Raw genomic sequence first — 20,084 nt, 5'->3', positions numbered from 1 at the left:
AATGGACTGAGGGCAGGTGTTGACTCCCATGGAAGTGTATATATACTAGTATGTTCTCTGTTTGGGTAGGGATCACTGGGGCCTCTCCCAAGACAGCTGGGAAAGGAATGGTAACAAGGCGTGTTGGTTTTGTGCCTGGAGAGTTTGCTCACTCAGGACCATGAGCATGTGCAAGAGCTAGTGAGAACTAAGTTGAGAGTTCTCACGATTACCCTGAGAGTCTGGCCTTATCACAGGTAAGTAGTCCACGTTTAGTCAGACTGTGGAGTCAGGGCTACTTGAATAGGAGAGATGGCTGGTACATGTGAACTCACTGCTTAAAGCCACCAGCTGCAGACCACTCAAGCCTGGTCTGGTTTCCTATGTGGGACAGGTTGTAGGGTGTTACCTGTTCCTTCCTGGTGACCTCTATCTGCATGTTCTTTCTGACTCTTCTCATTTCTTTGTATTTTATTTGGCACATGTTTGAAATATGTATTGAGAACCAGTTCATTTCTTTTCCTTTTTTTTTTAGATAGGTCATATTGAGACAGTATCAAAATTGAGTTGGACTGGGCTGAGTTGGCATCTACTGCAGAACTGATTGCTTAGAGGGAGAAATCCACACACGTCTGATCACAGAAATCTTCTTTTTTAAAGTTTATTGAGGAAGAGAAAGATAGGTTTACAAAGTGAGAGTAAGATATAGGTTTACAAAGTAAGATTTGTTTGCCATAGACAAAGGTGCCATGAGAAAAAAACAAAGCAAGTTGTCTTTTTTTCTTTTTCTTTTTTTTAGGTGTTTTTTATTGCTTGTTTTATACTAGGTAGTATATTCACATGGTTCAAAATTCAAAATGTGCAAAATGGACTAACAGTGAAAAGACTTTCTCTTATATTTGCCCTGTGGCCTCTTAGTTTTCTCTCGTATGGTGACTAATACGACTTTCTTATGTATCTCTGCAGAAGTTGTTTATGGATATATAAACTAATATGCACCATATACATATTTGTTTTTTTGCCCCCCCTTTCCACTTACAAATACATCTTGGAAATAAATATTTAAAGCAACAATACATCTTGGTGATAACTTCATATCATGACACAAAGAGCTTCTTCATTTTTTACATGGTGATACAGAAATTATCTATTATATCAAATTGTCATCATTTCTTTAACATCACCTCACATGATAAATGACTAGAAGTTGAAATCCCTGGGTAGTTTGTAGGTTGACAGGTATCGACTCTTTCAGGGATGACTTTTGCTCTTCAGGGGTTCTCACTGCTTTCCCCTTTTCAGTGATCTGAACAGCCCTCAGCAAGCCATGCTGTGAAGCCGGGTTCCTCACCATGTCAGTCATCAGGAACCCGATGTCCCTGATGTACATCAGTATACTTTAGCAGCAGAGTGCCCTGCCTTGTTCCCACGTGCAATGAAGAAGGTACAGAGTGCTGGGATACCTCCTTCTTGCAGCCCACACTCCCCCTGCACAGACTCCCTCACAACTTTAATGTGCTTGTTCTTGACTAAGCAAGAGGCTAAGGTGGGAAGACCTCTCACCAGGTCTGGCAGCTTTTTAAGCACGTAAGTGTGCAAGCAGTTAAATACTTGAATGGTATAGCTGTATAAAACATTCAATTCCATTGCAGTGAACTTGAGAGCCAGAACTGCTGTCCACATCTCATCTCAGGCTGCTTGGATTGCCAGAGTCTTACTAGGGTGTCCAAATTTTTGTGTCAGATTATCCTTGGTGGTGTCCAGTTCTTTTTTTTTGTGGTTTTGGCCAGGGCTGGGTTTGAACCCGCCACCTCTGCCATATGGGACCGGTGCCCTACTCCTTGAGCCACAGGCGCCACCCGGTGTCCAGTTCTTTAACTGTACTTCTAAAGCTTGGAGTTTGTGGTCTACTTTCTGCTTAAGATCTAGCTCCAATGACCCTTCTTTTTCTAGTGTCAAAGGCAAAATTGACAGATTCTTCCTTCATATTTCCTCTTCTTTTTTTCTTTAAGAGATGGGTTCTTGCTGTGTTGCCTATGCTGGACTCAAACTCCTAGACTCAAGCGATGTTCTCACTTCAGTCTCCTGAGTAGCTGCAACTATAGGTGCATGCCACGGCGCTCAGTGGTGACAGAACTGTGACAAGTGCTGTGAGGGCAGAGGAAAAACAGTTTGAGATTTTTCCATTCACAAAGGCTTATTTACTTATGTTTCTGTTTTGATTTTTGTTTATTTGCCTGTTTCTGGAGACAGGGTTTCATTCTGTTGCCGAGGCTAGAGTGCCATGGCATCATCATAGCTCACTGCAACCTCAAACTCCTAGATTCATGTGGTCCTCTTGCCTCAGCCTCCTGAGGTGCACTATAGGTGCACTATAGGTGCACCCCCATGTCCACTGAATTTTACTATTTTTTTGTAGAGATAGGGTCTTGCTATCTTGCAGAGGCTAGTCTTGAACTCCTGGCCTCAAGCAATCATCCTGCTTTAGCCTTCCAAAGTGCTAAGCCTACCCAGGTGAGCCACTGTTCCTGGTCTTCCTCAGTTTCTTTTCCCAATACATTATGTGTAGCTATCAACACAAAGCTACAGGCATGCTAAAAGGCAAGAAAAAAAAACAAAAAACGAACACCTGGGCAGTGCTTGTGGTTCCGTGAGTAGGGCACCGGCCCCATATACCGAGGGTGGTGGGTTTAAATCCGGCCCCGGCCAACTGCAACAAAAAATAGCCGGGCACTGTGGTGGGTGCCTGTAGTCCCAACTACTCAGGACGCTGAGGCAAGAGAATTGCCTAAGTCCAGGAGCTGAAGGTTGCTGTGAGCTGTGACGCCACAGCACTCTATGGAGGGTGACAAAGTGAGACTCTGTCTCAAAAAAAAAAAAAAAAGAACAACTAAAGAGACAAAGCAAGCATCCAAACCAGATTCAGATATAACAAAGATTTTAGAATTATCAGACTGACGTGTAAAATAACTTTAATTAATAAGCTAAGGTCTGTGATGGAAAAAGTGGACAACATGCAGGAAGAGACAGGTAACATAAGCACAGAGATAAAATGTCTACCAAAAAAAATCAAAAGGAAATACTAGAAATCAAATCTCTAGGTTACTGAGTTTTCTTTTCTGTGACACTCCCATGCACATAATAAATATGTACGCCTTTTCTCCTGTAAAACAAAACAAAATAAAACAGAAATACTAATTGAAATGGGCTGCGCACAGTGGCTCATACCTGTAATCTCAGTACTTCGGGAGGCTGAGGTGAGAATTGCTTGGGACCATAAGTTTGAATCCAGCCTGGGCAACACAGTGAGCCCCTGTCTACAAAAAATAAAGAAAAAAGTTGCTGGGCATAGTGCTATGTGCCTGCACTCCTAGCTACTAGGGAGGATTACTTGGTCCAAAGGTTTGAGGTTGCAGTGAGCTGTGATCACACCATTGCACTTCAGGCTAGGTGATAGAGCTAGACTCTGTCTTCAGAACAACTAAGCAAACAACAAAAGACTAACATAGATGAAAATACCTGTGATGGGTTCATCAGTAGACTAGACACAGACATAGAAAGAATCATTTTGCTTGAAGATTTTGTCACTGAGCAATGGGCTCCTGTCTCATGTGTATAAAAGCCAATATGTGGCTCAGTCGGTAAGGCGCCGGCCCCATATACCGAGGGTGGCGGGTTCAAACCCGACCCCGGCCAAACTGCAACCAAAAAATAGCCGGGCGTTGTGGCGGGCGCCTGTAGTCCCAGCCACTCGGGAGGCTGAGGCAAGAGAATCACTTAAGCCCAGGAGTTGGAGGTTGCTGTGAGCTGTGTGAGGCCACGACACTCTACCGAGGGCCATACAGTGAGACTCTGTCTCTACAAAAAAAAAAAAAAAATTAAAAAAAAAAAAAAAAAAAAAGCCAATATTAGGACACTGTATTTTAAGAAAGGCTTTACTGCAAGGTTGACCAGCAAGGAGATAGGAGGAAATGTTCAAATCTGTCTCTCTGATCTGGGGTCTAATGGCAGGTTTTTTTTTTTTGTTTTGTCAAGACAGAGTTCTACCCTGTGCCTGGAGCAGAGCACAATGTGTCGTAGCTCACTGCAACCTCAGACTCAGGCTGTGGGCATCCTGCTGCCTCTGCCTCTGAAGCTGCTGGGATTATAGGCACTTGCCGCAGTGCCCGGCTGGGTTTTTCTATTTTTTTTCATGAGTTGGGTCTCATTCTCAGTCAGACAAGCCTCGGACTCCTGAGCATAAGCAATCCTCCAGCCTCAGCCTCTCACAGTGCTGGCAGTACAGGTATGAGCCACAGAAGAAGAGTGTAACAATGAAGGAGACAGGAAATGGCAGTGGGCATGATCTGATTAGGCTCTGAAGAGAGGTGGTGGTGGGCTCCGGGCTCTTAATTTCATTCTGCAACAAAACAGGGCTTCCCTTGCATCTTAATTTCATCTGCACTCCTTGGTTTGGGTACTTAGGTTCTGCATGTAGTTGACTTTTTTGTCCCAGCCACGTCAAGGGTCCTAATAAGGCGTGCTTGGTTTACCTTTGCATATTTGTGACCTGGAACCTGAGGGTTTGCTTCCAGCTGAAAAACAACTCATCATTTTGCTATTGACAATGTTGAACCAGTTGGGACTAGTTCCATGGCTACGATATGTCCATAGAAACTTCTCAAACTGAAATGCAAAGAGAATGAGCAATGATAAAACCAGAGCAGAATATCCAAGAACTGTGAGACAATTAAAAAATATGGGGTGGCGCCTGTGGCTCAGTCGGTAGGGCGCCGGCCCCATATACCGAGGGTGGCGGGTTCAAACCCGGCCCCGGCCAAACTGCAACCAAAAAATAGCCGGGCGTTGTGGCGGGCGCCTGTAGTCCCAGCTACTCGGGAGGCTGAGGCAAGAGAATCGCTTAAGCCCAGGAGTTGGAGGTTGCTGTGAGCCGTGTGACGCCCCAGCACTCTACCGAGGGCCATAAAGTGAGACTCTGTCTCTACAAAAAACAAAACAAAACAAAAAAAAAATATGTAACATATTGAGAATACCATAAACAGAAGAAAGAAAAGAAGCAGAAGATATATTTGAAGTAATTATTAAAAAAATTCCAAATTTAGTTACAGAAACCAAACTACAAATCCAGGAATCTCTGAGAATACTGCATAGGATAAAAAGTGCTATACCTCCGTATATTATATTCAAACTGCACAAACTGAAGACAAAGGGAAAATTTTGAGAAGCAGCAGCCAGAGGTAGGAAACTCATAGTGAAAAGGAACAAACTATTGACACAATCACCCGCCCATATGGAGACAGAGACATACTTGTTGCCCTTACCACTGTATTCTAGACCAGGCAACAGAGACCCTCATTAAAAAAAAAAAAAAAAAAAGAATTTTAAAATACTCATGTTAACTCCTTAAAATTATTTTTACTCCTTTTGTTCTAGCAAGGAACAGAAAAATCAATAGTTAGCTATAAAAGTTCTTAAGTACAATACAGACATACAAATATACAGAAAATAGATTGAGCAAAGGGGTTTTTTTCGAGACAGAGTCTCACTTTGTCACCCTTGGTAGGGTGCTGTGGCATAACAGCTCACAGCAACCTCAAACGACCTCTTGTCTCAGCCTCCCAAGTAGCTGGGACAATAGGTGCCCGCCAGAACGTCTGGCCATTTTTTGGTTGCAGTTGTCATTGTTGTTCAGCAGGCCTGGGCCGGGTTCGAACCTCCAGCCTCCGTGTATGTGGCTGGCGCCCTAACCACTGAGCTACAGGCACCGAGCCCGAACAAAGGGTTTTTAGTCTTTCCAGCACTTTCAGGAAAATGGCTGTTTGTGTCCTACAATTATGAGTCAGTGAAAATTTTACACTTATTACGTACTTTTAAATGTATTTTTGGCTGTTAGTTCTCTTCGACATCACAGTTACAAAGACGCCCTTTAAAGAGGTAATCATTTCTGTATGTGAGGGTCAAACGATCTGTTCAGTATCACATACTCTAAAACAATTTTAAGCAGAGATAGATATATGCAAAAAAATAAAGTTCAAAGGACAAAATAATCCCTGCAGACTAAGCCTCCACTGCCCAAATATGATAAGCTAAATTGGCTCTTAACACTTAAAAAGTCTTTTTACCATGTTCCTTGAAACGGAAGCTACAAAATTTTAGGGTTTAGGATAAAGTCTAAGATGCTCAGAAACATGAAGACAATTTGTCCTTTACTGCACTTTTAGCAGAAAGGCTAAAGGAGTCAGTCCCAGATTCCAGTTCGGAAAATAAAAGGTTGAAAACGCCTACCTGGCCTCACCAGCTGGTAAAGTTTTGGAGGAACCTTCCTCAGACCTCCAGGGCTGGAGTAAGGAGAGGCGGGGCCCCTTCGGGGACAAGATGGCGGCCGCGTGACGCTCTGGGCTGCCTGAGCCCGACTCGGTAGCCGGAAGTCCTCCGGCCTTCGCCTGTAGGAAGCGGAAGTGTTAGGGCGGCCGGCAGCTGGGCTATCACTTTGCAAACCGGGCTAGCCAGCTGAGCCGCGGGAAAGGCGCGTGTCGGCTCTTCACTGGCGTAGCCTGCACGCTGCCTCCGCCCCGCCCCGTCCTGGTGGTGTCGCTGGCGCCGTAGCCGAACGAAGAGCGGCCTGGGCATGGGCAGCAAGGTGGACGCGAGCGGCGCGTGTGCAGCTGCTGCGCGGCTGGTGACAGGTACCCAAGGGTGGCGGGAGGGGGCCTCACGAATGGGGATAGGGTCTTGGGCGCATGGCAACCCCGTGCCCTTGTTACCAGGAGCTTTCGCCTCTACCCTTCCTCAGTTTCCCCTCCAGTGTCCCGGGGCTCCCCGTTTGCAAGCGCCTCGAGTTGCCCTCAGAGGTCTTCCGGGCAGGGTATTTCTTCCGCAGGGGTGGAGGCGGGCGCTCTTCGAAGTCCTGAGCCGCCTTTGAAGAGCTTTGAGACCCGTGTGCCCAAGCGCAGAAGGAAGTAGGGGAAGTGCCCTAGCTTGAATTTAGAACAAGCCTGACCTAAGCAGGTTAAGAACCTGCACTTTGCAGGACTCCAATTGGAGAGCAGCGTGCTCTTTTTTTTTTTTTTTAGAGATTTCAGTTTTTCTTAAAATGAATTCGAGTGATGCATATTGGTTGTCGTTTTCATTTAATACTATGCTGTATACTGGAAATTGGATGATCCGGTCAGACCTCCCAGAACCGGATCTGCGTACCTTGCCAATAACTTTCCGATTTGAACTGTTCTTGGCCAGAATCTCCAGTTTGTTTTGCATTTCTCGCCAGAGTTGAGAAGGAGCATTTGCCTTACCATGCTAACTGTTTTGGAAACACTGAGGTACTTGCCAGCCAATTTTAGTATAAAATGCCCTCTTTCCTTGAAATACTTTGTACACTTGTGAGCGTTTGAAGACATTTGAAATAGCTATTGAACAACACTACAAACCTTGGGATGATTGTAGACTTTCTTATTTGGCTTGCTTTTGATAAACTTAGCTGAAACTTAGTAAAGGTAGGAAGCATAATACTTGGTACAGTAGTGTGGCACTTTTATAATGCACATTTAGCTTGAGGGGAATAAATTGAACTATAAAGAATTTTTAAATTTCAGATTAATATGGGGGTACATACGACTAGGTTTACATAGTTAGCTTTTTACATAGTGTGTGCTTCACCCAGGAAGTGTGCAGTGTATCAGTGCGCTGTACTCACAGGGTGGGAATTTATCCAACCCCTTCCTCCCACCTACTTGAATTTAATTGAATTTTTCTCTCACTTGAGCATGTCGGTGTTAACTTCCTGGTTCTAATTAAGTACTGTGTACATGTGTTGCTTGTCCTTCCTTCTTGTGATACTTCCCTGAGGAGAATGTTCTCCAAATTCGTCTAGGTTGTTACAAACGATGCGACATTGATGGCGAAATTTCTTTTGGAACTTTCCCGCAGTTCTGTGATTATTTTCATATCAGGTGTATAGTAATTACGTTTAGCTGAAATTAGATTTATGTGGTTTACAAGAAATTGTTTTTCTAATAGGTATATATAGTAAATGTGTATAAAGTTGAATTATTTGAAAAGTTTAATTTCTCAGAAAGGGGTGCTTCCCTTTCTACTGTCCTTACATGTTGAAACTCAGGGATATCTCTTAATTTTTATTAATTGTCCCTATATGTTTTTGTAGATAAATGAGCAAGAGAGCCAAGGTCTTAATTTTAAGCGATAGAGCTAGGGATTATATAAAACAAAGGCATCCTCAAACAAAAGACCACTTTGGTGAGTTTCTTACTTCTGTTTCTCTGGACAACCTTTTCCTCTGGAATTACCTGTGGAATCAAGAATGTGGGTTCAGGGTGTCAAAGCTTTTCATTAATGTGTAGCTTTCCTCTCCCCAAGATCTCCAAGGAGATCTCTGGATATGTCACAGGGCTTTTCATTTTTACCTGTTTTATAGTTGTAGATTTTTTGTAGCATCTTTACCTTGGTGCCACATTTCCTTTGTTCTTGTTATTTTCACTCATCCGTTAATAAATGAAGCCTGTGTTTATTCTGAGAGCCTCGTATGTTGCGAGCATTATTCTAGGTGTTGTGACTGTGATGGACAAAACTTCTGCTCTTAAGGCACTCACATTCAATCCTCAAAGCCAACCTATGATCTGTAAGGCTGGTTGGTTGGTTGACTTTGGTCCTGGCTTCAGGCTTGCTGCCTTGGTTTCAGGTTGAAACTGTTCTTGTTTTAACCACTTTTATCTCTAGAATGTGGGCCACAATCCTTGGGCTTGCCTCTGTTCTCACAATACAGCACTTCGCTCAGTTTAATCTTCGCTGAAGATTAACACCAGAGAACAAAGGGAGATAGCACAGTGTTGTAGAACTTTAAAAGCAGGCAAACTGTGGGTCCACGCTGTTTATTAGTTGGTCAAGCTACTTAGCCTCTCTGAGGTTTCACTTTTCATATTTTTAAAGTGAAGATGGTACTGTTTCATCCTTTAATATAGTCTGTTTATGGAATATCTGTTGTGTGCCAGGCACTGAGCTGTTCTGCTTTTAGCATTAGTGAACAAAGTAGATGTGGTTGTTGCCCTCAAGGAACTTCAGCCCCCTGCATTGTTGTGTGTAAAGATTAGATGGCACGGTACATGTCAAGCACCTAATGCTAGGTTAGCCCAGCCCCAGAGGCCTTACACAGTGAGGCCTAAGGTTTCCTCGGGGGCCTTATGTCATACCCCCAGCTCCCTCCCTAATGTATATGTTGTCTGCCTAGGGTAACTCTGCAGTGATGTCTAATTTGTCACCAGGAGTCACCCCCTTCTGAGGATTAAATGTCTATGTCCGGGACAAATTGTAAACATAGTAGTGTGATACTGCTTGAACATAGTTCACGTGCTATTTCCAATTTAGAAACTCAGTGACTTTTGAGGATTTTTTTTTCTTTTTCTCCAAGCACAGAGGATACATTTCCAAGGCGTATTTTTGAGGCATGCCATTTTTAAACTTAGAAGATAGTTGTTTTTTTTTTTTTTTGAGACAGAGCCTCAAGCTGTCGCCCTGGGTAGAGTGCAGTGGCATCACAACTCACAGCAACCTCCAACTCCTGGGCTCAAGCAATTCTCTGGCCTCCGCCTCCCAAGTAGCTGGGACTACAGGTGCCCACCACAATGCCCGGCTATTTTTTGGTTGCAGCCATCATTGTTGTTTGGCGGGCTGAGGCTGGATTTGAACCTACCAGCTCAGGTGTATGTGGCTGGCGCGTTAGCTGCTTGAGCCACAGGTGCGGAGCCAGAAGATAAGTTTTATTTTTATTTATTTATTATTATTTTTTATTTTGCAGTTTTTTGCCGGGGCTGGGTTTGAACCCACCACCTCCGGCATATGGGGCCAGCGCCCTACTCCTTGAGCCACAGGTGCCACCCAGAAGATAGTTTTTTTAATGATAAAATGTTTTACTATAACTGTCAATTCTGGTATATTACTTGGCACTAAATGAAGTGATTTTCGTATTACCTTTTCATTCTCACAAGTGACCCCGGGTGTCAGATAATGTTTTTCCTACTTTATGGTCTGAAGGCCAGGAAATAAGGTAACACGTTCTTGGTTAAACTACTGATAAGTACCAAACTCCGTAATTGATCACAGCTCCCCAGAACAAAAAGAATTTCTCTTTTTAGAAACTATGTTTGTTTTGTCACACAGAGCAGGTTTCTGAGGATGCAGTCCGCCAGCCTGTGTGGAAGGGTGTCTAGGGACAGTCCAAAGAGGGTTCTTTTTTTTTCGAGACAGAGTCTCACTTTGTCGACCTCGGTAGAGTGCTGCAGTGTCACAGCTCACACCAACTTCAAACTCTTGGGCTTAAGTGATTCTCCTGCCTCAGCCTCCCAGGTAGCAGGGACTACAGGCGCCTGCCATTATGCCTGGCTATTTTTCTGTGGCAGTTGTCATTGTTGCTTAGCCGGCTCAGGCTGGGTTCTAACCCGCTCGCCTCCGTGTACGTGGCTGGCGCCATAACTTACTATGCTACGGGCGCCGAGCCCCAAAGAGAGTTCTTGAGTGATGTGAAGTTGTATGTAGAAACCCGGGTCCTTGCTTGTTCCTCCCTGGGAAATGTAACTTTACTAGATTCTGAAAGGGTTTATCCTTCCTCCCCCAACCAGGAATGACTGCTAGCAGGTTTCATGGTCAAAAGTCTACTTTGGTTAGCTCTGTTTTCAGCAGATTTTATTTTTTTGTGTGTATTCTTTTGTTTCCACAGAGTCTTTATAGCAGGCTTTACAAATGTTGATTTTTTTTTTTTTTTGTAGAGACAGAGTCTCACTGTACCGCCCTCGGGTAGAGTGCCGTGGCGTCACACGGCTCACAGCAACCTCTAACTCTTGGGCTTATGCGATTCTCTTGCCTCAGCCTCCCGAGCAGCTGGGACTACAGGCGTCTGCCACAATGCCCAGCTATTTTTTTTTTTTTGTTAGTTTGGCTGGGGCTGGGTTTGAACCCGCCACCCTCGGCATATGGGGCCAGTGCCCCACTCACTAAGCCACAGGCGCCGCCCCAAATGTTGATTTTTTTTTAATACTTCAGAGTATCTTTATGTTGTAAATAGGATGTTTATAAGCAGTTGTTTTGTTTTTGAAGAACCTGGCAGTACTTGAACTTAAGCTCTTCTTTCTTTCTTTCTTTCTCTTTTATTTTTTTGAGACAGTCTTGTTCTGTTGCCCAGGCTAGAGTGCTGTGGTCTCAGCCTAGCTCACAACAACCTCAAATGCCTGGGCTCAAGCAATCCTCCTGCCTCAGCCTCCCAAGTAGCTGGGACTATAGGTACCTGCCACAGTGCCCAGCTAATTTTTCTATTATTTTTTTTTTTTTTAAGTAGAGATGGGGTCTTGCTTTGCTCAGGCTGGTCTTGAACTCCTGACCTCAAGTGATCCTCCTGCCTCAGCCTCTTACAGTTCTGGGATTATAGGTGTGAGCATGCCCAGCCTTAAAACTCTTCTAATAGCCACTGTTGTATTTCGTATAATTTATTCTGCTTTTGATCATTGTTCTTCAGAGTTATGTGAAACAGGGTGTTAGCACCAGTGATAATGATTTTTTTTTCAATGATAATGATTTTTGTAAAAAGAGGCTGACTGGTTTCCCTCCAACCATAGATTTTTTTTTTTTTTTTATTGTTGGGGATTCATTGAGGGTACAATAAGCCAGGTTACACTGACAACCATAGCTTTTATAAACATTATTGAGGAAATGGGATGAGACTGGAGTGAGCCTTATCAGAGCTAACTAACATTCAGAAGCACATGAATCGTTTACAGCTTCCCACATATTGAAGATCCCTTTTAGTTCTCATTCAAATGGATAGAGCTTGGATGCTGACTTTATAAGGCTCAGGGAAAGTCTGATTAGGTTCAGTTAGGAACACTTTTGGGATGAAAAATCAGATCAGAGAGTGCAGCTGGAGACCTTTTTCTGAAACAATCTGGCTGCTGTCTTTGATGATCTTGGCAAGGTTGGACAGGCCACTTGTGGAGTTGGCAGGCCTGCATTCGGTGGTCATGCCACTTGACTAGCCACCCCAGCTTCCTCATTTTGTAGATTAGGATAGTTGGCCTTGGAGCCTACTAAATTCTTATATTTCCTAATTTCAGAACCTATTTCTGAGTTTACATTTGGGATCCATTATATTAGTTTACTACTACTATTGTAATGCATCAAACCGGGTGGTTTAGAACAGTAGAAATTTATATGTCATAGTTCTGAAGGTTAGAAGTCCTAAATCACAATGTCACAGGATCATGTTCCCTCTGAAATCTGTAAGGAAAGATCTTTCCTTGCCTCTTCCAGCTTCTGGGAGCTCCAGGCCGTCCTTGGCTCACAGTGTAATTTCCGTGTTTGCCTCTGTCTTCATCTGCCAAGGCTCCCTGCGTCACTTCATGGTCGCCCTCTGTGTGTGTCTGTCAGGGTGTCCGCTCACTTCATGGTCGCCCTCTGTGCGTGTCTGTCAGGGTGTCCACACTTCCCCTTTTTAAAATAGTCATGTTGGATTGGGGCTGACTCTAATGGCCTCGTTTTAACTTAGTGACCTCTGTGAAGACCCTATTTATAAATAAGTTCACATTCAGAGGTACTAGGGGTTGGAACTTCAATGTAATTTTTTTGCAGGATGCATTTCAACCCTTAACATACTTCATTTATGTTTTCATCGATCTCAGCTTTATTTATTCTCATGCTTTATAAAGTATGGTTGTGTGCAACCCGATGTGCCACCAGCTGACTTTTATTTTTTATTTTTTAAATTTTAATTTAATTTCATTTTTGACGCAGAGTTTTGCTCTGTTGCCTGGGCAAGAGTGCAGTGGCATGACTATAGCTCATAGCAAACTCAAACTCCTGGGCTCAGGTGATCCTCCTGCCCTCGCCTCCCAAGTAGCTGGGACTATAGGTGACCACCACTATGCCTGGCTGTTTTTATTCTTTGTAGAGATGGGGTCTCACTGTGTTGCTCAGGCTGGTCTTTTTTTTTTTAATTAAATCATAGCTGTATACAGTAATGCGATCATGGGGCACCATACCCTGGTTTAATATACCATTTGACATATTTTCATCACACTGGTTAACATAGCCTTCTTGGCATTTTCTTAGTTACTGTGTGAAGACGTTTATATTCTACATTTAGTAAGTTTCACATGTACCCTTGTAAGATACATTGTAGGTAAGGTCCCACCAATTACCCTCCCTCCGCCCTTCCTCTCCCCTCCCCTCCCCTCCCTTTCCCCTTTCTCCATATTCAGGCTGGTCTTGAATTCTGGACCTTAAGTGGTCCTCCTGCTGTGGTTCCCCACAGTGCTGAGATTATAGGTGTGAGCCACTGCATCCAGTCCCAACTGCCTTTTATACCTCTGTATTACAGACTCCCCAGGAAGTGAAGTGGATCCTTTGTAGGAAAGAATTTGGTGAACTACACGCTTTTAGTTATGTGTCAGTCCCTCAGCAGGTATCCACTGGACTGTCTTGATATTGAATACTGTTATATTTCAAAAGTTTTCTATTTCTGTAACTTTAATGTTATTTTGTGTCTGTTTAGTATTAAGATTGTTATTTTATGTGTCCAAGTGTTAAGTTTTAAACATTACGTTGTAGCAAAACTTTTTTCTTTTTTTTTCCCTTTTAGGAGTTTGCTGTAAAATGGAGCTTCTGATTGTATTGGCTGGACTATGGCTGTTCTCCTCAGTAAAGGCAGATTCAAAAGCTATTACAACCTCTCTCACAACAAAGTGGTTTTCTACGCCATTGTTGTTAGAAGCCAGGTAAGAAGACATTTTTTTTCCTTTGACATATTTGAGCAGTCTGTGCCAGTGAACATTCAGGAGCTTTTTAGGGAGTGAGATTATCATCAAATGCATGAAGAGCCTCTTTCAGTGTGCACTGAGTTACATGCTGTGTACAAGCTGTTAGGACACAGGGTCTGTCTGCTAGTAGGACAAAGGCTGGATGGATTCATAGAGGTAGCTGGGAATTTCTTTAGATGAATATACTGAATTGGTTAAATTATTATGTCAGCTTCCAAGAAAAGTGTTAAAGTATGGTAGAATTATACTTACATTTTTCTCCTTATTTGAAGCAAGTTCTAAGAGGTGGTTAATAAAAGGAAGAGAAGAGAGCTTGGCAAGGTGGGAGAAAGAGGACATGCTCCTCTTAAGAACTTGGAAGAAGACCCTAAGATGAGAGTACGTGGGGAAGTCTGAGGAAATGACCAGGTTTTATCTGTTATAAGATGTACACGTTCTAACATCTCCAAAATCAGGGTGCATTATAATGAAGTCAAGATGTTATCTTCACCTTATAATGGGTAGCATTTCTTTTTTTGATGTTGCAGTTTTTGGCCGAGGCCGGGTTTGAACCCGCCACCTCCCGTATATGGGGCCGATGCCCTACTCCTTGAGCCCCAGGCGCCGCCCGATAGGTAGCATTTCTCATAAAACAATGATATGTCTTAAAATTGATTAAACAATATACTTAATGACTTCTTGGGATATTTTACATTCTAATTGTGCTTTTTAATTATAATATGTTTATAATATAAGCATAATGAGATACTTCCCTTTATAGCCAGGTTTTATATGTTTATGGATGGCTAACCTGTTTTTATTGTATCTCAAGTAATGTGTAGTTATGACTTAAAGATAATTCTTTCAAAGAGTGTCTTTGGATTTCCACAATCTAAATGTAGGTATATTAAACAGCAAGCATTTGGTAAGTCTCAGTGTTTGACAGTGCTAGAAATTTGAACTGTCATGGGACTTAGTTAACTTTGTGGTCTGCCTTCATCATCTTCAATTTAGAATTTTGTCTTCAAAAATTTTTCTCTTAGTCCCTAGAAAAATGTGAATGAAGTTTTGGTGTGTTGATTGTGTGTACCAATGGTTGTACTTCCTAAGGAGAAAGCCTCATTTGGTGTTGCCAAGAGGACCAGTAGGAAAGTGGGATGTGTAAGAACTAATCTAGACTTGCTCAGAGGCTAATGGACTTTCTGCTGAATAGACTTTCTTTCATCACTCCTCTTTGCCTCCCTTTTCTCAGCAGTGAACTGGCAAAACAAACACAAAAAAACCCCAAACACAACCCAAAACGTTACAGTAACTGACTTGGTAAATGGGTTGAGCTCCCCAAATGTGAGTGCCTTATTAAATACAGAATGGTTGTAAAAGTGAAGTGACTAAAGGTCTGTTAAGATCCTAGACAGACTGCCTGAGCTGGACCTCAAATAACTGAACATTTTTTTTTTGTTTTTTCCTTTTGCTATTCTTATTTTGGATGACTTGTCTGGTATAAATCTAAGTCATTGAGGTGTTCTATCACTTTGAGTAATTTTGTCTAGTTAACTGTAACAAAAGTTTGGTGATATTCTGTTTAACATTCTTAACTGAGTTATATTTCATTACTTCCACTTTTATTTTATTTAGGCTAATTTCTTAGTATTTGTACATTGTCCTAGAAGATTCTTTATTTTAGACAGTCTCACTGTGTTGCCCTTGGTAGAGTGCTGCGGTGTCCCAGCTCACAGCAACCCCAAACTCTTGGGCTTAAGTGATTGTCTTGCTTCAGCCTCCCAAGTAGCTGGCACTACAAGCACCTGCTACAATGCCCACCTGTTTTTTGTTGTTGTCATTGTTGTTTAGCAGGTGCTGGCTGGGTTCAAACCTGCCAGCCCCAGTGTTATGTGGCTGGTGCCCTAACTCCTCAGCTATGGGCACCAAGCCAAGATTCTGAAGGTCTTAAGGCTTATATATATGGGCTTTTGATAAAGAATGCTAAAATTGTCATACTTAATTGCTCAGTGTTGTTCAGGTTTTTTGGTCACTATGAAGTGGGTAGGATATAATGTTTCCTTCACTAACTTCTCTTTCGGATACTTCTCTTCCTTTCTTGGTACTCCTGATCATTTGCCATTGGGTGCACTCTTTTCAAGGCTCTTCTCATGTGGCTATTTGCATAAGTTTGCCAAAGTAATGGAACATGTAGGCAACTCAGACATGAGCTCTGTTTATTAGAATCTACTCTGCATTGGCCTCCAGAGCTAGCTGAGGCCACCATTCTTCCCTCGTATGTCTGTGCTAGACTCTGATGGATTGCGGCACCCTGTCCATCTGATGAGGATGAAGGGTCAGAATCTTCTTCCATGCTTCAAAGCATGTAGCCACTGCAAACCTTTTTGCCTTCTTTGTATTTAGCCCTTAGGGTCTACAAATATTCCTGTGCATGTTTTTTTTTTTTTTTTTTTTTGTGATTTTTGGCCAGGGCTGGGTTTGAACCTGCCACCTCCAGCATATGGGACCGGCGCCCTACTCCTTGAGCCACACGCACCGCCCTCCTGTGCATGTTTTTATGTTGGACCTGATGTTTTATGATTATAGCTTTGTAGTTGTCCATGAAGTAACACTGTCTTTAATTGAAGGAAAACCCTGAATGTTTTCAGCTGCTAACAGAAATATTATGTAAATAGGTATTGTTATTAAAATCAAAGCCAGTAATCATTTGTTGAGTGGTAGATATTATAATGGCCTAAGAATGCAGCTTTGTAGAGGTATAAATCACCTGCACTTTAATTCATACCCAGCTTTTTCATTTACTAGCTCTGTTCCCTTAAGTAAGTTAACAACATCTCTGAATATCAGTTTCTTTATTCAAAAAAGGATTGTGTCTGAGGGTGGCTGTGTGGATTTTAAGATGCAGGTGAATATGCTGAGTGTAGTGACTATCACCTGATAGACCCTCCTTAAGTATTCACTTTCTCTCCCCTTCTACTCCTGTGTATAAGGAAGGAGTTCTGCTTTCCTACATTAACTTTGGAAATCTAAGAAAACAAGCTTATCAGTGGATTTGTGCTATCTAGTGGACATTCATTCAGGTTGCTTGTAGTTTTTTTTTGCTCTTGTACATTAACATCTTGTCATAGATTATGACATTTCAAAACATTTATAAATGGAGAGAATGGCATAATGTGTTCTCTCTGTGCCCATCACCCAGTTTTATTTATTATTTTTTTGAAGAGATGGGTTCTTGTTCTGTGGCATGGTCATACACACTGTAGCCTTGAACTCCTGGTTCCCATGATCCTCCCCTGCTTTACCTCCTGAGCAGCTGGGATTACAGGAGCAAGCCAGGGTGCCAGGCTTCCGTCACCTTCTCTTTAACTGAAGTAAAACCCTGAATGTTATGTCTTAGCAGAACAAATAAGTGAGGGAGGTGACGGTTATGTTACCAGTTTGACGTAAGCATTCCAAAGCGTATATCAAATCAGCACATTGTACCCCATAAATGCATTCACGTACACAGTTATGATTTAATAAAAAAAAATGGAAAATGGCTTCAACTTATCATTTTGTGGGTACAAATGGATAAAGGATTTTATGTTAATACCAAAAGATTTGGTTTTCCCTGGTGTTGATAACGTTAATAATTGTTTTTTTTTTTTTTTTGCAGTTTTTGACTTGGGTGGGGTTTGAACCCAGCACTTCCAGTATATGGGGCCAGCACCTACTCCTTGAGCTACAGGTGCCGCCCGATATAGTTAACTATTAAAGAGATTTTTGAACATTCAAAAAAAAAAAAAAACCCGACTGTTTTTAGCAGCTATACTTGGGGCAAGTCACTGAGCTTTAACAGTTATTAATTCAAGTCACATAAATACCACCACCATCCTGTTTCTTCTTTCACTGGAATATTTTAAAGCAAATCCTAGACATCATATCATTTCAGTGGTGAAATCATAGACATACTGAATGGAATAGAATATGAAATGTGTAAGAAGTTAAAAAACATAACACAAAACAGACTTAAATACACTATAAAAATGGCAGTATTTCTTTAATCTTGTATTGTTTTCTTTTCCCCTGGGTTATTTCAGTGGATCTAGTAAGTGATTTTCTTAAGACTGTTCCACTGTTTATGCAGCGGGATGAAATAGGAGTATGTTTCAAGAAATTTTCCTGTGATTACATGAAAAGCATGTATTCATTTGTGTATGGCCTTTACCAGGAAGGTCTGAGCTTGAGGGAATCCTTATTCTTACCACAACTGATGAGCGTGTCACATAGTCCCCTTCTGCCAGTTCAATCTGTGAATGCAGCTTTAATTAATAAATTTAGTATTTATTTGCACATCATAGCATATCTTTCTTGGTACTTGTTTTCTTATACTTTAAGCTGTTGTAAGGTTGACATGGTGTCTGTGTTAGTTACTAGAAAGCTTAGAAAAATACTACACTCAAGGAGGTACTAAGTAATACATTATGGTAACAGGTATTTTCAGAAACCTATTTTTAGAGAAGCTGTGCATTACCAGGAAATGTTTCTTATTTTTCCCATATTTCTGTGTCTAGCTATGGAGTAGAGTGAGAGTTGTACACTCCAGTGTTGACAAGTAATGGGAAAGTCTTCCTTTGGCTAGGTAAGCTGAGATCCAGATCTGTAGTTTACTTTAAGTCAGTGAAAGATCACCACTACGTTTGTAGTATGGCTTGGAGGAGAAGATAACCAATTGATATGAATCATCTAATTACTCCATGCATTTCCTTTTAGAGGTCTTAGACTCTTGAGTGAGGGGAAATTTAGATTAGTAATATAAGGTTGGAAACAATTAAGATAGTAGTAAGTTCTTAGACCCGATTTTGTTATATCAGTGCTAATTTTAGTTTTTAATTTTTATACAGATAGGGTCTTGCTCTGTTGCCCTGCTGGTGTGGAGTGGTATGATCCTAGCTCACTGTAACTTCAAATTTCTGGCTCAAGTGGTCCTCCCACCTCAGCCTCCCAAAGAGCTGGGACAAAAGGTGTGCACCACCGTGCCTGGCTAATTTTTAAATTTTTTGTAGGGATAGGGTCTTGCTGTGTTGTCCAGGCTAGTCTTGAACTCCTGGCTTCAAGAGATCCTCCTACCTTGGCCTTTCAAAGTTCTGGGAATACAGGGGTGATCTCCTGTGCCCAACCATGTTAGTGCTAATTTTAAACTAATACTTGGTGATCTTGAAAATTTGGATTTATGAATGTTAAAAGATTACAATATGCTGCATTTAATCTCCCAGAGATTTTTCTAGGGTTCATATTTTACTGTGGGAGACCCATAGGCAAAACATAAATTTTGTTTCTTGTAAGGCCTTTTAGAGACTGAGAGCAGAACTTGTACTAGAATTGTCAATTCTTAATTCTTATACTTTAAAAAGAGGTTTAAATATTTTTTTAAATTTTTGAGGCAGAATCTTGCTTTGTCACCCAGGCTAGAGTGCTATGGCCTCAGCTTAGCTCACAGCAACCTCAAATTCCTAGGCTCAAGCAATCCTCCTGCCTCATCCTCTGGGACTAAGAGGATGTGCCACCATGCCTGGCTAATTTTTCTATTTTTTCAGTAGCGATCGGTCGCTTTGCTTAGGCTGGTCTCGAATCCTGACCTCAAGTGATCCTCTTGCCTCAGCCTCCCAGAGTGCTAGGATTACAGGTGTGAGCTCCACCCCTGGCCCCTAATTCTGCTTCCACTACTGACAAGCACTTTTGCCAATAGGTTTTTTAAGTAACCTTTCTTTATATTGGAATTTCCCTGTTAACATTTTTATGATTTCAGATTTCTAGATAGCTATTAAGCCATTAAAATGACTAAGTTTATAAGCTAACAAGTTATTCATAGCTAATAAGCTAGTAAGACTTGTTTATCATTAAAAAATATGTATTATATCAAAAGAAATATATGTATTATAGATTAAAAGCCAAGTATGGACATTTGGAAACTTCAAAATCTATTTTTACTCTTTTTAGTACTACAGTTTGTATTAGAAAATTTTGTTAAGTTGTTTTATTTCTGACATTTCCCCTTTTTCTCTCAGTGAGTTTTTAGCAGAAGACAGTCAAGAGAAATTTTGGAATTTTGTAGAAGCCAGTGAAAATATTGGATCATCAGATCATCACGGTAAAATTGAAGCAAATGCTTCTTTGACTTTGGTGTCTGGGAGAATAATAGGAAAAAATGGTCTTTCTTATATGTCTGAGGCATGGCAGTTAATGGAAAACATTTTTCTCTTTAATGAATACAGTTGTGATGGGATCAGTTTTGCATAAAAGGGACAAAAAATCAGTTTTTCCCCCATCTTG

At 41.7% G+C, this 20,084-nt stretch overlaps 1 protein-coding gene and 1 pseudogene across 2 annotated transcripts in view; one reads left to right on the top strand and one right to left on the bottom strand.

The window, feature by feature from the left end:
• Nucleotides 1–651: 651 nt before the first annotated feature.
• Nucleotides 652–1,962, bottom strand: LOC128589923 (single-pass membrane and coiled-coil domain-containing protein 1-like; annotated as a pseudogene).
• Nucleotides 1,963–6,449: 4,487 nt separating this feature from the next.
• Nucleotides 6,450–20,084, top strand: part of UGGT1 (UDP-glucose glycoprotein glucosyltransferase 1) — a 122,213-nt gene continuing 108,578 nt past the window's right edge. For both annotated transcript variants that reach the window (XM_053596793.1, XM_053596792.1), the window contains exons 1-3: nucleotides 6,450–6,665; nucleotides 13,616–13,751; nucleotides 19,820–19,902. In XM_053596793.1, the coding sequence (XP_053452768.1) occupies nucleotides 6,608–6,665; nucleotides 13,616–13,751; nucleotides 19,820–19,902 (277 nt within the window). In that variant the 5' untranslated portion in view covers nucleotides 6,450–6,607. The remainder of the gene's footprint in view (nucleotides 6,666–13,615; nucleotides 13,752–19,819; nucleotides 19,903–20,084) is intronic.

Source organism: Nycticebus coucang, chromosome 7, assembly GCF_027406575.1.
Source record: "Nycticebus coucang isolate mNycCou1 chromosome 7, mNycCou1.pri, whole genome shotgun sequence".
In the NCBI taxonomy this organism is placed as follows: domain Eukaryota; kingdom Metazoa; phylum Chordata; class Mammalia; order Primates; family Lorisidae; genus Nycticebus; species Nycticebus coucang.
Note: the sequence above shows the minus strand (reverse complement) of the source record. Positions and strands in the feature narration are given on the sequence as shown.